Source organism: Gopherus flavomarginatus, chromosome 17 (genome assembly GCF_025201925.1).
Source record: "Gopherus flavomarginatus isolate rGopFla2 chromosome 17, rGopFla2.mat.asm, whole genome shotgun sequence".
Classification (NCBI taxonomy): Eukaryota; Metazoa; Chordata; order Testudines; family Testudinidae; genus Gopherus; species Gopherus flavomarginatus.
In genome coordinates, this window is record NC_066633.1 from 9586591 (window position 1) to 9601368 (window position 14778).

Below are 14778 nucleotides of genomic sequence, written 5' to 3' on the forward strand. Positions count from 1 at the left end.
ATAGGCTGTGGTCTTCTCCTTGCTGTTGGTTTGGCTCTTGACTTCAAGATAACAGAGCAAGGTACTTTCAGTTTTACTCACGTTAGAATTAAATGTTTCAGCTTATGTTCTTAAGAACTTAGATTTAACTAGTTCTCAAGTGACTGGTTTGTTTTCTTGCGTTTACTTTTTCCTTCTTCATTATGCTAAATGCTTAGCCTGCTATTGTCCAGCTAAATATGAACGCTGACTTTGAGGGTTCCAAACACAGGATGACTCCCTTGCTTTAGGAAACTCCTAACACAGTCTGCCATTCTTAGTTTATTTATGAGACAGTGATTTCTGATAGTTGGGCAGTAAACCAGGATTCCAGCACTATTTGTTGTGGACTCGGAGCAGGTGTATGTGTAAATCTGTGCTTTGATTTCTAATCCACTCATATTTGTGTTTGCTCATTTTACTTCCTGTTTGTGATGTACTGTTTACTGTACCTGTTCTCTTTAAAAAGTTAAGTGGGAAGGCTGTAGACTACAAAAGAATGTGACTTGCCATATTTTTCAGAATTTTACCTATATAGGTGATAAAATTATCCTCCCCGTAATTCATTTATCTTGTTTCGTGAAACCAAGCAAGTAGTTAGAAACGTCACTGTGCTGGTTTTCTGCTAGTCTTAACATTTTGTATACCTTTTGGGTAAATAAAATCACCCTCTCCCATTGAGTAAGAATTGACATGTTTTAATATGGATGTAGAATAACTGTCTAAAGACAGTTTGCTGGCATTATCTGGGGAGGTTGATATTGGTTTAGATTTCCTTTGGGTAAAATAAAGACTAGAACTACATTAGTAAATTGTAGAATTTTGGCTACTAGTTATGAACTCAGCAGTGGCTTATGCATCCATGTATTCAAAATAGGAATCTGAAAGGTTAATGTAGTAGAACATTACTGTCATAAAAACTGATCTGAATGCAGTTCAGTTTTGCCTTCTGTATATTAATACAAATATGCCACTCCATATTTAGACATCTATATGTGAACAAGATCTGTCAGTGAATTGACAGATACCACCATGTTTCTTGGGTCATATTCTAGCACCGTTACCTTCAGCTACACTTTATTACCTTTTTCCCCCCTCTCTTTTTCCTTTCTCTACCCCTTCCTGCACCAACCTTTCCACTCAGAGTTGCTCTCATTCACTAAAGGGCTATGAGCAGCTGGAAGACTGAGGAAGGGCTGTAAGTAACTCTCTGGAATGAGGCTGGATTGCCGACAACCTGAAAATATGGGAAGAGGAAAGAGAATCTTGAGCATGTAGGTTACTTCCTCAGTGTAGCCTAGTATGTGTGAACTGTTCTGAAGCCCAGCTGCATTAGGGGCCCCTATGGGAGAAGGAGGATTGGGGCTTTCAGGGAGCTATTGCCACTTTGTTCTCAACTGCTTTCTCTTGTCATAACTGGCTGACCAGATCTACGCTGAAGATTTATAGCGCTCTGATGGAAAAGGCGTAATCCAGGTGTCTCAGCCAACATATTCTTAACAAAACAGGGTCTAATGTTCAAGGTTGCATATAATTAACTGGTTTTATTGAGTGTGAAGGGAAGGCTGTAAACTTCCTCCCATGCATATGCATCCCTCATAGGTAAAATATCCCTAGTAGCCTCTTCCATTTAACATTATAGCAGAGTAAGAGCTCTGCTATAGTTAAGATTAAGACCAACTTTTTCTGTTTAAAGCTCAATTCTAAGTGCTCTGAAATCTACATGGTTATATGGATTGACTTGAAAGTTGGAATGCCTCTTGAGGGCTTGGGTTATTTTAGTGATCCAAATTTGGGGGCATTTGACCAAAATGTTCCAAAAATACAGCACCTAGGTTGAAGCTGACAACCTCTTTGCTCACTGATAGAGCTCCTACTAGGGCTCAACTTGTTGCACCATGATCTCCAGAGTTATCCCAATAGAGTGAACGGCATCCATCAGCTGTTTGGGGAACATCAAATTAAAATATTTTTTCAAAGAGTTTGCTTCTCCAGTTATCAGACACACAAATAGGCATGCAAGTGTCTCTCTATGTACATGCTTACTGTAATCTATCTGGAAAACTAACCCATATCACCGGGGCTGGGTGGCTCTGAGGATGTTTTACGTTCATTGAGTCTGAGCACCACCCAAAGCACTATGAGGTCAAATCCAAGCAAGGGCAGAAATCTGAAGTAAGAAAAGTGGGTATGCTGCTCCAGTCTGCCTCTCTTGGGGGGTAGGCTATTTTGGAGAAATGTAATCTGAATACAGCAGAATATTCAGAAAGTGCTGAAACTATATTTAAAAAAATGATGCAAGCAAATGCTTCCTGGGAGGGGAGCGTGATTGGGGTGGAAGAGTAGGTGAAGTGGGAGTGGGGAGAGAGGAGAGTGGGAAGGGGGACAAGGAGTGAGTGCCCGGAGAGCTGGAAGAGAATAGTGACAGGGGCACATCAGCCCCACAGTCCCCTGCTCTGTGTTACTCCTGAGGGCATTCTGGGCCTAAAAATTCTGCAACTTTTATTTGTCAAATAAATGTGGAGGCTCCAGCATGGCACTGGGGAGCACAGGCCACTGTGCAGCCCTTCTCTTCCACCCCCACCTCCCCGCGATCTGGGCTCAACAGCGAGGCTGCAACCAATTCTAGCCCAGTGCAAGGACAGGGCCTGCCCCAGAAACACCCCTCTCCGAGCCAGGGGCAGGCAGGCAGGCTCAGCAAGGCAGTATCCAAATGTGGAGGAGCTTAGAGTGGGGGGATCCAGGTGTAGGTTGAGAAGGTTCAGTGTGAGGGGGATCTAGATGTACAGGGGCTTGTTGGGGGGATTCTGGGTGCAGTGGTAATGGGACTCAGGGGGGTTCAGTTGAAGGTGGTTGGGGCTCAGTGGGGTGGGGGGGCATGGGTGTGGGGAGGATAGAGCCCAGCAGGGGGCTCAGCAAGGGGTCCAGATGCTGGGGGAGTGGGACTCAGTGGTGTGGGGATCCAGGTGCAGTGGGGGGTCGGTAGGGTGGGGATCCAGGTGTGGTTGGCTCATCAGGGTAGTTCAGGGGGAGTGGTGCTCATCATTGGGGGGTGAGTGTCTGAATGCAGGAGGGTTGAGTAGATGGGGGAGCAGCTCCTTGTTCAGTGATCCTTCCGCTTGCAGCTGAGGAGAGAGGGGTGCTGGGAGGGGGAGGGGAGTAGAGTTTGCAGAGCTTCCTACATGTGGGGGTGAAAGCTGGGAGTGGGTCTGAGACAGCCCCGGATGTTGTGCTGGGAAAGAGGAAGTCCTGTCCTCCCCTGCCCAGTTGGGACTAGCAACCGAGCCTGAAACTGTATAGGAGCCACCAGCTGGGTCTTTCCCAGTCCTGTCCCATGTTCCACAGTGATTTACCTCTCTGCCGGCTGCCCTGGGCACCCGAAACGTATTGCTGGGGAGGGTCGCATGACTGCTCATGTGGCTTCCCCATCAAAGTCATTTTTCTGGGGGTAAGCAAAGAAAGCTGTGGGGAACATACATTCTGCATGTGCACAGTGGTGCAGAATTCATCCTGGAGAGAGAGAGAGAGAGAGTGTGTGTGTGTGTGCACGCGCATGCGCTGTCCTCTGGTCCACAGCCCATCTACAGGGGGTTTGACCCTCCCATATGAGCCAGGTTTTGGAGGAGGCTTGCCTATATAGGAAATGTCTGAGCCCCTGCTTCCTGCCCCTTGTCTGTGCCATGCTTGGGTGGTGGGCTGCCCATCTATGGCAGTCTGTTCCCTGTCATGTGAACCAAACAAATTAACTATGAAAGGTGGATAGTAAACAGAACAAAGGAGATTACTAAGCAAATAAAACAAAACATGCAAACTAAGCTTGATTTACTAAAGAAATGGGTTACAAAATGTAATTTCTCGCCCTGAATGTTGAATTAGGCAGGATGCAGAGTTTCTGTAGGTCAGAGTTCCAGATATTTCTTCTTATAGCCTGGATCCCTATATCAGTCTGGACTCACTCCTACCTTTCCTTTCAGGTTAGTTCCTTTGTCCTTTCAGGGTCTTTCAGCAGTCCTTCTTCTTGGGTAGGCAGTGGAGGAGAGTCCAGTTTGCCTTCCTACCCACCCTTAAGTAAAGTTTACATAAAGCGTGAATCTTTTGTTTCCCAAACTTAAACAAACACACACACACGCACTCCACCCCCTTTTAGTGGAAAGTTACAAGAAGTCCAAGATAATGTTTAGTCTTTAGTATTAGGAGACAAGACCATCTGACCTAGTACTGTCACAGCCAAGTCCCAGGATGCCTCCCAGGAAGGAGAAGAGATTAGTATCATCACAGTCTTGTTGTTTCTTTCTAGTGGCCCATCAGATTTGATGGCCTGTTGTCTGGTGGGTGTCTTCCAAATACACACCTAGTAATTGTTACATAGGCCACATTCCTAGCTTTAGATACAGAAATGATACATGTATACAAATTGGATAATCCCATTCAGTAAATCATAACCTTTCCAATGATATCTTACATGAGCCATCTTGCATTAAAAATATCTTAGTTATGTCATATCCATATCATAAGCATATTTTAATAAAGAATATGGAGTGTAATGTCACACTGAGAATGAACTGTGAACAGCTTAGAAAAATCTGTCTCTGTCAAGCATTTTAATAGGAGAAATGCTATCTGAGTACAGCAGAATATTCAGAAGGTGTGAAAATATTTTTTGAAAAGAAAATAAATTACAGGTGTGAATGCTTACTGAAAGGGGAGGGGTAAAAGCATAGGTGGTGGTAGGGAGAGGATTTAGGCCCGAAGTGAGGGATGGGGGTATTATGGGGAGAATAAATGGAAATGAGAGGTTGGGGAGAGAAGCGGGGTTGGAGAGGGCTCAGGTTAAGGGGGAAGAAGTAAGGATTAGGAATAGGTTGGAGAATGAGTAGCAGCAGAGGAATTGGGAGAGGGGGGTCAGCCCTGAATTTTCCTCTCCAGTATGTGTACTCTAGAATGTAGGGGACCTCTACTGCCCTTCATGGGTCTGAGCCCCTCACCCTGCCCCTCCATATGAGGTGGGGGGACTGAAAGTAATATATGTTTAAACATCTGAAAACAGCAGAAAATAAATAGTTAAGATACACATCATCCATGTGGGCTCAGAGAGAGCGGATCAGAATGTGTGGGGGAGGGGCTAGGTTTGGAGGAAGGGCAGATTAGGTGGATCTGGGGCCTGGGAGGGGAAGACTGGCTGAAGCAGAAGGCCCAGCTGGAAGTGAGAAATGGGAGTGAGGGGCCCAGCTCTGTGCAGCTTGTCTACATATCCAAGGTAGTTTGCCACCCTTCAGTAAGCTGTTGTCTGTGATACGTGTATGCAGCAGCATACAGCAGGAGAGAGCAAGGAGTGATTTTTCTTACGTATTAATGGCTTCTGCAGTGTCAACTAAGGGCTTAATGGAATGGGAAAGGAAGGAGGAGCTGGAAATGTTGTCAAGAGGCTACATGTTGCGGGGAGTGGTGGTCCAGGGTGTAGAGAAGGAAAGAGAGAGAAATCAGTCTTCTCTCAGTCCTGAAAGTTACTGTAACAACCAGGTAATAAAACTGTCAAGGTTTTGGGACATAGACCATGGATGAGATTTCTCTCACCAGCCCTGTTAGCAACTACACACTGAGTATATTTCAAAGCATGATCATTATCCCAATTCCACTATCACAAAATATACAGGATGAGAGAGGAGCACTGAGAAATCAGAACGACTATGCAGCTTCATGGAAAGACCACTTGACTAGGATTATTCCTAGCTCTGCTATTGGCCTGCTGAGTGACGTTGGGCAAGTCATTTCACCCCTCTTTGCCTCAGTTTCCCATCTGTAAAATGAGGATAATGATGTAAAGTTGAGATTTTCTGGTGAAATGCAGTATATAAAAGCTAGGGATATGTCTATACTTAAACCGCTACATTAGTGCAGCTGCGCTGCTGTAACACTTCAGTGTTGACACTACCTATGCCGATGGGCAGGGTCTTCCATTGATCTAGTTAATCCTCCTCCACAAGTGGTGGTAGCTAAGTCAACACAAGATATCACTAGGTTGAAAGTAGAATTCTATAGCCAGGGTTAGATTGGCATAGCTACATCTCTCAGTGGTTTGGATTTTTCAAACCTATGAGGGACGTACCTATGGTGATGTAAGTTCTCAGTGTACACCTGCCAAGGGTCTTTTGATTGTTGCATAGTTACAGCAGCATATCATCTGCAAACCGTGTGAGAACTATAACTGTATAAAAAACCACTATTGCCTACCAACAAAGGTTTCTCTTTTTCTATTTAAAGTCTTGGAAACTAAATAGCAAAACATGTCATTATTGCAAAGTTAATGTTGCCTGGGGATAGCTTGTGCCCTTTGAGAAAATTAAATTCAGCAAAACTCAGACTTGTGAAAACCAGGAAATATAGTGTCGTGGTAAATGCCATTGCAACTTTAACTTTGCCGTCTTTCAGCGATGTACCAATGTACCTATGATGCACACATTCTCACTCAGTCCACCTTACAGTGAAAAGGTAATGTGCCCTTGTCCTGTGCTCAGACACTGAGCCTCTTCTCCCAACACGATGTCATACTTAAAAAATGTAACAATTATTTCATACCCTTTTATAACTCTTGCACAGTTGAACACAGGATACCGCCTAAACGTATCCTTTCCTGTACCCATCATTAAATCCACAGACTGCTCTTATATCCCACTTCACTACTGGCAGTACCTATGGCAAAGAGACCCCAGTGCCCTGCCACTGATACAACCTACACAATTCTGTATTTGAAATAATGTAGACTGGAGCTTCATAGTACAGATGCACCTGTTTCCTTTGATAATGTACATAGGGGGCTCAGGCCCAGATCTCCTCAATCACAGCTCTCCCAAACTGCTCCAATATATTTCTCCACTGTAACTCTGTATTTCCTGGTTTTCAGAAGTTTGAGTTCTGCTGAACTCGATGTTCTGGGAGGGTACAAGCTATCACTTGGCAGCCTTAACTCTGCACTAACAAACTTTTTTGGCGCTTAACTGTCAAAAAGGGTAATATTGCAGCTACCAGTAGAGCAGTGATGAGGTCTTTGAGATGAGAGAGAATGAGGGAGATATATTCTGTTATCTGTACTCTGCTCTGTCTTTCCAGGCTGGTAGGGGCATCAATGAGGAACCTGAAGAAGTTTTAACTTGCACATTCACATAAGACGTGTATAAGCCTATAGTAGTAAACAGAATGGCCCAGCAAGCAAATATTGGTGAGCTCTTCTCTATGTTGGATTCTTCAGTTCTGCTTGTCCAGGAAGATATAACAGCTGTCTTCAAAGATAACCTCAGCTCTGGTATGTGCCTCTTAGACGTTAAACTGGAGGGTTGGAGGAAGCTTTGTATAGAAATAAGCAAAAAGTTGAAGTTCCTTATCAAAGCTCCTGCAAATGCTCCTGACTTTGAAGAAACCCTCTATGTCAGAGGCAGTGATTGCTTCAAGGATTAATGCTCCTTTTGTTCCTCTTGCTAAAAGAGACACTTCTTGGAAGATCTGATAAACTGTAACTCCTGGTTCCTTGGGACTGCCTTCTTGACCCTTTTATAAGGTTATTAGGGTTTCATGGTGTACTAAAGTAAACACGCACACCCCCGTTGTGAGTAGATATCACGCTCCCTTCCTACCAAGTATGTCCAGAAAGTGAAGGTATTTCATCCACTTTACTCATTTCAAACAATGACTTCATCTTGTGAAATGCCATTCTTCATTTTGCTATACGAATGCTTTCTGCTACCACTAAGAGCATTCCTAAGGCTATTAGTGGACTCATTTCAATGTGGAACAGCATCATTACTCCCCTTGCCCCTAAACTTGCTTCATGTGGAGAACAGAAGAGGGAATCCAACTGATTGCCAGACTCCACCCAGCAGCGTGGAACACTGGCTGTAGACTCTATAGGAAAGTTTTAGTCAGTGTCACACGTCTAATCATTTAGTTTGGGACACTTTAGGAAATCCTGTTGTCAGTTTTTAGGAAGGTCTGTTTCCTCTTTCTCACCAGGCTGGACAGTCAGAAAGACACTTGGGGATGGGAGAATGTAATTGAGAAGTCTCCTTTTTAAAAACCTGGTTAACTTCCTAGAGGCACTTGTAAGAATGTTGTTCAATTCTGCAGTTATGTTTATCTTTTACAGTAGAAAATTTTTGTTCGTTATAACCTGTCCTATTCCTTTTTGTTGCTGACAACAAACTGATAGATCGTGGACCGATGCTTGTGAATATGCTAGTAGATTACTACTTGGAAAACAATTCTCAGCAGGCATTGCAGATCCTGTCCACACTGCAAGAACCTCATGACAAGGTAAAATAACTTAGTTTTTGGAGAACATGGAGCATGGCAGATGTTACTCTAATATTAGAGAAGCTTCTAAATAGAAGGCCAGTTAAAATCCTTCTTTTCCCTCGATGTAGAATCAATTGCTGTGTTTATCTGTGTAGTAAGAGTAGGTTAGTTTAAAAAAAAAAATCTCAAACACAAAACTTCATTTTGTTTCATGGATTACTTAAACTGGGTCCATGACTGTTATCAGCTTTACACCTTGATCGCAAGAGATGAAATTACAAAGCTCATGGAAGATCTTTCATACAAATATTTATATCTTTTACTTGTAATATAATTGCTTTACGGCTCGCGGCAGCAGCTGCTTATTACTGTTACTAGATTTGTTACCCATTGAAGGGAGGAGGAAGTGCAGCTGCACAAGAATATACATGGATTTTGCAGGCATGTGGGAATTTTTTTAATGAACACTTGGCAAAACTGACAGCTGCTTTTTCTGCAGTGGCTGAATACTTTGGAGCAGAATGTGTTTCCAAGCACAATGACAAATTCTGTTTTGAAAAACATTTTGTTGTCAGTATCACCACACAGAGACTTAATCTATATCCCAGTGTTGTGCTCACAGGGTTGTATTCAATCTGGCTCCACAGACACACTTGTAAAACACATTTAATTCCTATAACTGAGAGGAGCAACTTGTCAAACATACAGATTGGTGTCATTTCCTGTTCATCAGGTACCTGTAAATATTCTGTAACATTTCATTTCATTTTCTATTCTTCTGCCCGCTCCCCCAATTTTGGTTTCAGCACTTACTGGACAAAATTAATGAATATATGGGCAAAGCTGCTACCCGTTTACATACTCTCTCACTATTGGGTCATGTGATAAGACGACAGCCATCTTGGAAACATAAACTTTCTCAAGCACCTCTCCTGCTTTCTTTACTGAAGTGTCTTAAGGTAAGAACTATGTCAACACTGAGCATTTATTACATGTGTTATAAGGGGCACTTGCTGTAATATCTGGGTGCTATTTGCATAAATTGGTTAGGAGAAAGGAAAATTTTGACAAAATAGTGAGTACGTACTCCATTTCCATTGACGCACACTGGTGGAGGAAGCTTACACTGTCAGTTCCCACATAGTAGATGTTCTGTGGATCCCTGACAACCCTAGGTCAGAATGTTTCTTGTTTTATAAGCACTGAATTTCCCTAAATTGTACAACTTTGTATCCTTTGCTTTATGAAAACATGTGAAAAGTTAAGATACTAAAGTTAATATAGGGAGAAAACAGTGTTTTGTGATAGCAGAAAGACTGCAAGTCAAGACTCCTGGTTTCTTTTCCTTCCTGTGCCACTAACTTGCTGAGAGAATGAGAGCAAGTCACTTGACTGTCCTATACTTTTGTTTCCCCCATCTGATAAATAGGTAGTAATTATATACCCTGTGTGTATCTCACATGAGTGTTATGAGACTAGATTGAAGTTTGCAAAGATACATGAATACAAGGTACAGAAATTTGCATAATTATTTATAATAGTAGATTAGCATTAGTAGAGTCACTATTCATAAAGCTTTTTTTCTTTTCTTTCATATTGGAGGCATCAGGCAGACAGAATTTACAGTTTGGGACCTCTTCAGTTACCTTAGATTTCCAATGCAACAGTACCTTCAGCTAACATCAGTGTTTTGTTTCAGCAGTGCTCAGTTTTTTTATGTGTATGTCAGCAATCTGACAAACTGATTGTAGCTAACCTTAAGTTTTAATACTGAAGCTCTAAACTTAAGATACAGATTATTATGCTCTGGTCCATATGGTTTCATTTTTATCATGTATTTGGCCTTGTTACTATAATAGGTATAGTATTTAACTTGTGTGGCTGCACAGAAAGAGGCTTGTATGCATTTAAGAGATGTTAACTTGAGGATAGCTGGGGCCTAGTTTTAGTCGTCTGCCAGCTCTGTGAGGTACCCATATCAAATTTCAAATCTCTTGGGCTCTGCGGGCAGAGCATGTCTAGCTCTAGACAGGCAGAGGTAGGTAATCCGGTAGTAGTTCTCTCCATTCAGATAAGGAACAGGTATAAAGACTGCCTTTGAAGGAAGGCAACAAATTCTTAGGCAGCAGGTCAGTGGTTGGAAGACAGGATAGTAGCTGGAATCCCTGACTTTCTCTTGGGGATCTGCAAGATTAAAGGGGCAGGTGTGATAGTGAACCAAGGTTTGATAGGTTTAGATTAGGCACCCTTAAAGTAAGGAGCCTTATCTGAGTGTAAATATGCGATGTCCTTTGTGTACTAGTGCTGCGTCAGGAAAAAATGAAGATTCTCCATTTGAATTCTGACTAATATGACTTTTCTTCATTGCAGACTGACACAGATGTAGTAGTACTCACCACTGGTGTTCTAGTGTTAATAACCATGCTGCCAATGATTCCACAGTCTGGCAAAATGTACCTTCATGATTTCTTTGGTATATTTGGCCGTCTCTCATCCTGGTGCTTGAAGAATCCAGGTGAGAGATCTGACTTTGTTGCAAGTATGATTCAGTAGCACCATTTCTCTGACTGCTGGCGAGCACTCTATCTTGGGAGACTAGTGGTGGGCTGCAGTTCTGACTCCTGGGGTTAGTTAAATGGGGAAAATTAGATACTAAATGCAAAAGCTGTTCCTTTTCTTTGACAGTTAATGTCTGGATTTTGCTCTTGCACCATGGCGCTTATTGGTGCAACACTCTGAAATGAGGGATTCCGTGATGCTTTAAGATCAGTAGTGCTGCTGCTGCCACTACATGGCAGGAATGCAACTCTTAGAGCTCCAAGGATATGGATGGACAGTTAGGTCTGCTAGATGGAAAGGTGAGAGAGAAAACAACTAGCTCGAACCAGGTGCCAGTTTGGAGGTTCTGAGTTATGAGTGTTAGCTATGGAGGTAGGAATTTCTGACACTGCTTCTGATCCAGTAATTTCTAAAGTACTGGTCATATTAGACTTTTCATTTTAACATTGATTGGTCTTAGTCCATTCTGAAAATCCATAAGCCATTTTGGGGCACAACTCTAGAAGTTGTGTGTCTTCTGTCTGTGTGACCCTGTGAAGAAACGCCATAGTTGAGTATATAGAGGTGTGATTTGAAAGGCCGTTTTGGCATTGACTAATGTCATAGCTGCTCCTACAGGCCAGAAAGACAAGCCAGTAGTTACACAATTCAAACTTGTGATTCTCTCCTACCACCCCCCCCCCCCCCCCGTGGTTATCAGATTTTTATTTGACTTTGAGCTGAAAGGGATGTCCTTTATTGATTTGCTTAGTGTTTAATCAGTCATGCAAACTACAATTGTTGAAAAATTAACTCTTCTGCAAAGGAGCCAATCTGAATAGTAAAGATTTGTTTTAAGGACTATTTATGATGTGTATTGCTGTAGCTGTAGGCTCCCTAGTTGTGGACCTTAGATTCTGTACAAACACAGGATAACAGTGTGAATGAATACTCCATTCCTGGTTTACTGTTTAGTTCAGAGCTGATAGACACTTGTGACGTACAAGTGCGGCCTCTCCTTTCGTACAGCTGATGGTCTTAAGCATTGCTAAGCTTTGGTATTGCCAAACTGTCATTTGTCTTGAATCATAACAGGCATTCTTAAAGCACTCTCTCTCAACTTCTGACACTCAAAATTCATCAGCAGAATTACTCTTCTTTCTCTCCTCCAATTCAATCTTGTAAAAAGGCTCCAACTATTTCCCCCAGGTCATGTGGCAGAGATCTATCTCGTCCATCTCCATGCCAGTGTTTATGCTCTCTTTCACCGCCTTTATGGAATGTATCCTTGCAACTTTGTCTCCTTTCTGCGCTCTCACTACAGTATGAAGGAAAACTTGGAGACTTTTGAAGAGGTGGTCAAGGTAAAATATAGCTTATGTTCATATCCACTAAGAAAAATGTGTAGTTTATAGCTGCAAGTTTGTAGTTATCTGCCAAACAGGGCTGCTGCATTGATATAATTGGATTGAGTACTGTGCAGTGAAACAGGATCATGACAGATTACTGGCAGAAGCAAGAACAGCTTTCTAAATACAAGCAAGTCTGAACAATTAATCTAGCTTTCTCGCTTGTGTAACTGTCCTCTAAACTTTTAGCCCTTGCCTATTGGAGCTACTTGTTGGTGCTCCATTTTTTGGAGTTTAATATGGTACAAAGCTTTTCTAGATGCACTAGATACATATTTATCTGTTTTGCCCCCACTTTTCCAGCCAATGATGGAACATGTACGAATTCATCCAGAATTAGTGACTGGATCCAAGGACCATGAACTGGACCCACGAAGGTATATACATTCACTCTTCTATTAGGAAAAGCTGTGAATGAGCAGTCTTTAGATGGTCTTTTTCAGGAAGCTCACAACAGAAAGTTGTGCCTGTCAACAGAAAAATCCTATGCCAGTGATACTCTGCAATCAGTACTCTAAGGTACCCCAGATAAAATGTATGGTTTCTGCATCCTAGGTTACAATTGGGGGTGGGGACACACAAATTGTTGGAACAGGTCATTTACCGGAGGTTTGTTTGGGGGTTGAACTTCATTTTGTATCTGGTGGGTGGATAATTACAATACCCGAGGAAGATATTTTAGTTATGGTAGAAACCAGTTAGTACTACTGTGATGTAACAATGCTATCTACAACTAATTTGCTCTTTTTCTTTAACAAAATAAAGAGGAATCTGCAGTCTCATTATGAGCATTTTGATTTGACATCAGTTACTCATGTCTGTTTTACTGGGTCAAGTTTTAAGATTGTGTTTTTTTACCATTGGCTCATTGAAAGTGCTTGATAGGATTTAAGTATTTAAAATGGCTTCAGTGTATCTGATTTGGTGCCTGGAAAATTTGATTCGGTTAACAGATCAGTTCTTTTAACAGGTGTGTTTTTATGTGGCCTCAGCTGTACTAGCTTTTTTAGAAATAGGCCCATTTGCCTGCAGCAGCACCACTTGCTGCTTTTCTCTTGTCTCCACAGGCCCAGCAACTGAAGAGGAGAAATTGACTCTTGTTCCTGCATAATAGTGCTCTTCCCCTGCTTTCAGAGCCACTAGGAAAATACTACTAAATGGGAACCCATTGACTATCTCAGTGATCAATTTTGCAGGCTTCTGCTAGCTGCATTTGGGTGGGGGGGCAGCACCTCTAAAGAGTTAGATTGGCACAGAATTGTCAGTTAAAGCCCTTTGGGTTAGTATTTTGCATAAACTGTCTTGCTTCAAATTTTATCTTGTGGCCAAAAGCAAAGCAGCTTCTAAATGGATAGCTTCCCATTTTTTCTTACTATACTTGAACATGCAATGAACTTACATCCTCTGAGATCCTGGCCTGTTCTAATTTGACTGCTGAATTTAGTTACTCAGTTATACAGAGAAGAGGTGTTCAGAGTGAAAGAAAGAAATTAGAATATTTATGCCCAAAACTTAAAACAGGTGAAACTCCTTAATTGGCATACCAGATAGCAACTTGCAAAATAGTTTCAGATTCTGCACTGCTGGTTTGTCTAAATTTAGACTCCCAACGTCTGAGGGTAGCTGATCTGATCTCTCCATGTGTTGAAGCTCAGGACCATTCAAGACTTCATATGCTGTTGTTCCTTTCCATAGTGCTCCACAGAAGACCCTACTGGGTTCAAATAGATCTGTTTCAAAGCTGTTATGTTGCCAAACTGGAGTCACCTCTTATGAGTCATCTATTTCCTTGTAAACTGTCTAAAACACTGCAGGGCACACAATTGTATGGTGCCTCAGTTGCGTTTCAGCTGGGATCATGCAAAGCTGGCAGGAACACAAATGAGCCATCTGACAAACCAGTTCCTAATATGTCCAGGAACCTTGATTTATAATCCTAATTAGCTTATTTAAGACTAACTTACTCTCTTGGCTCCAAAAACTGTCTACAGGTGGAAAAGACTAGAAACTCATGATGTTGTGATAGAATGTGCCAAAATCTCCCTGGACCCAAAAGAAGCCTCATATGAAGACAGCTATTACTCTGTGTCTCAGCCAGTCAGCTTACGCTTGCAGTCTCGTCAAATTGACCCCAATGCCAGTCCTTATATTGAGACACACATCAACTATGGTAAGAGCTAATTGGGACTTTTAATATCCATTGGAAGCAGACCAGCTATGTTTATTAAAAAATCACAGTTCTTACTAATGTACCCTTCTTGGAGTCCTGTTCTGTAAGGCTACTTTTGCAAAAAGAAAAGTTGTTTTGTTCCTTATTCTGTACACGCATATGAAGTCCTGTTATTACTATTCTCTAGCAAAGTCACAAAGCTGTGACTTTATTTTTTCTTCCCTTGAAGGATGAGCTAAGAACATTCCTGTTGCCTTGTCTGTCATTTACTCATAATTGACAGTAGTGATTAGCTGGTCAAGTGTTCAGCACTTTTTGAGAATTAGGCCTCTTTAAGGTTGCACACTCAAATACTGA

At 42.1% G+C, this 14778-nt stretch overlaps 1 protein-coding gene across 7 annotated transcripts in view; it reads left to right on the forward strand.

The window, feature by feature from the left end:
- TSC1 (TSC complex subunit 1) overlaps window positions 1–14778 on the forward strand; it is a 52605-nt gene that overhangs the window by 13480 nt on the left and 24347 nt on the right. For all 7 annotated transcript variants that reach the window (XM_050926619.1, XM_050926620.1, XM_050926618.1 and 4 more), the window contains 7 exons: window positions 7126–7318; window positions 8219–8322; window positions 9111–9263; window positions 10675–10819; window positions 12052–12206; window positions 12555–12628; window positions 14243–14421. In XM_050926619.1, the coding sequence (XP_050782576.1) occupies window positions 7213–7318; window positions 8219–8322; window positions 9111–9263; window positions 10675–10819; window positions 12052–12206; window positions 12555–12628; window positions 14243–14421 (916 nt within the window). In that variant the 5' untranslated portion in view covers window positions 7126–7212. The remainder of the gene's footprint in view (window positions 1–7125; window positions 7319–8218; window positions 8323–9110; window positions 9264–10674; window positions 10820–12051; window positions 12207–12554; window positions 12629–14242; window positions 14422–14778) is intronic.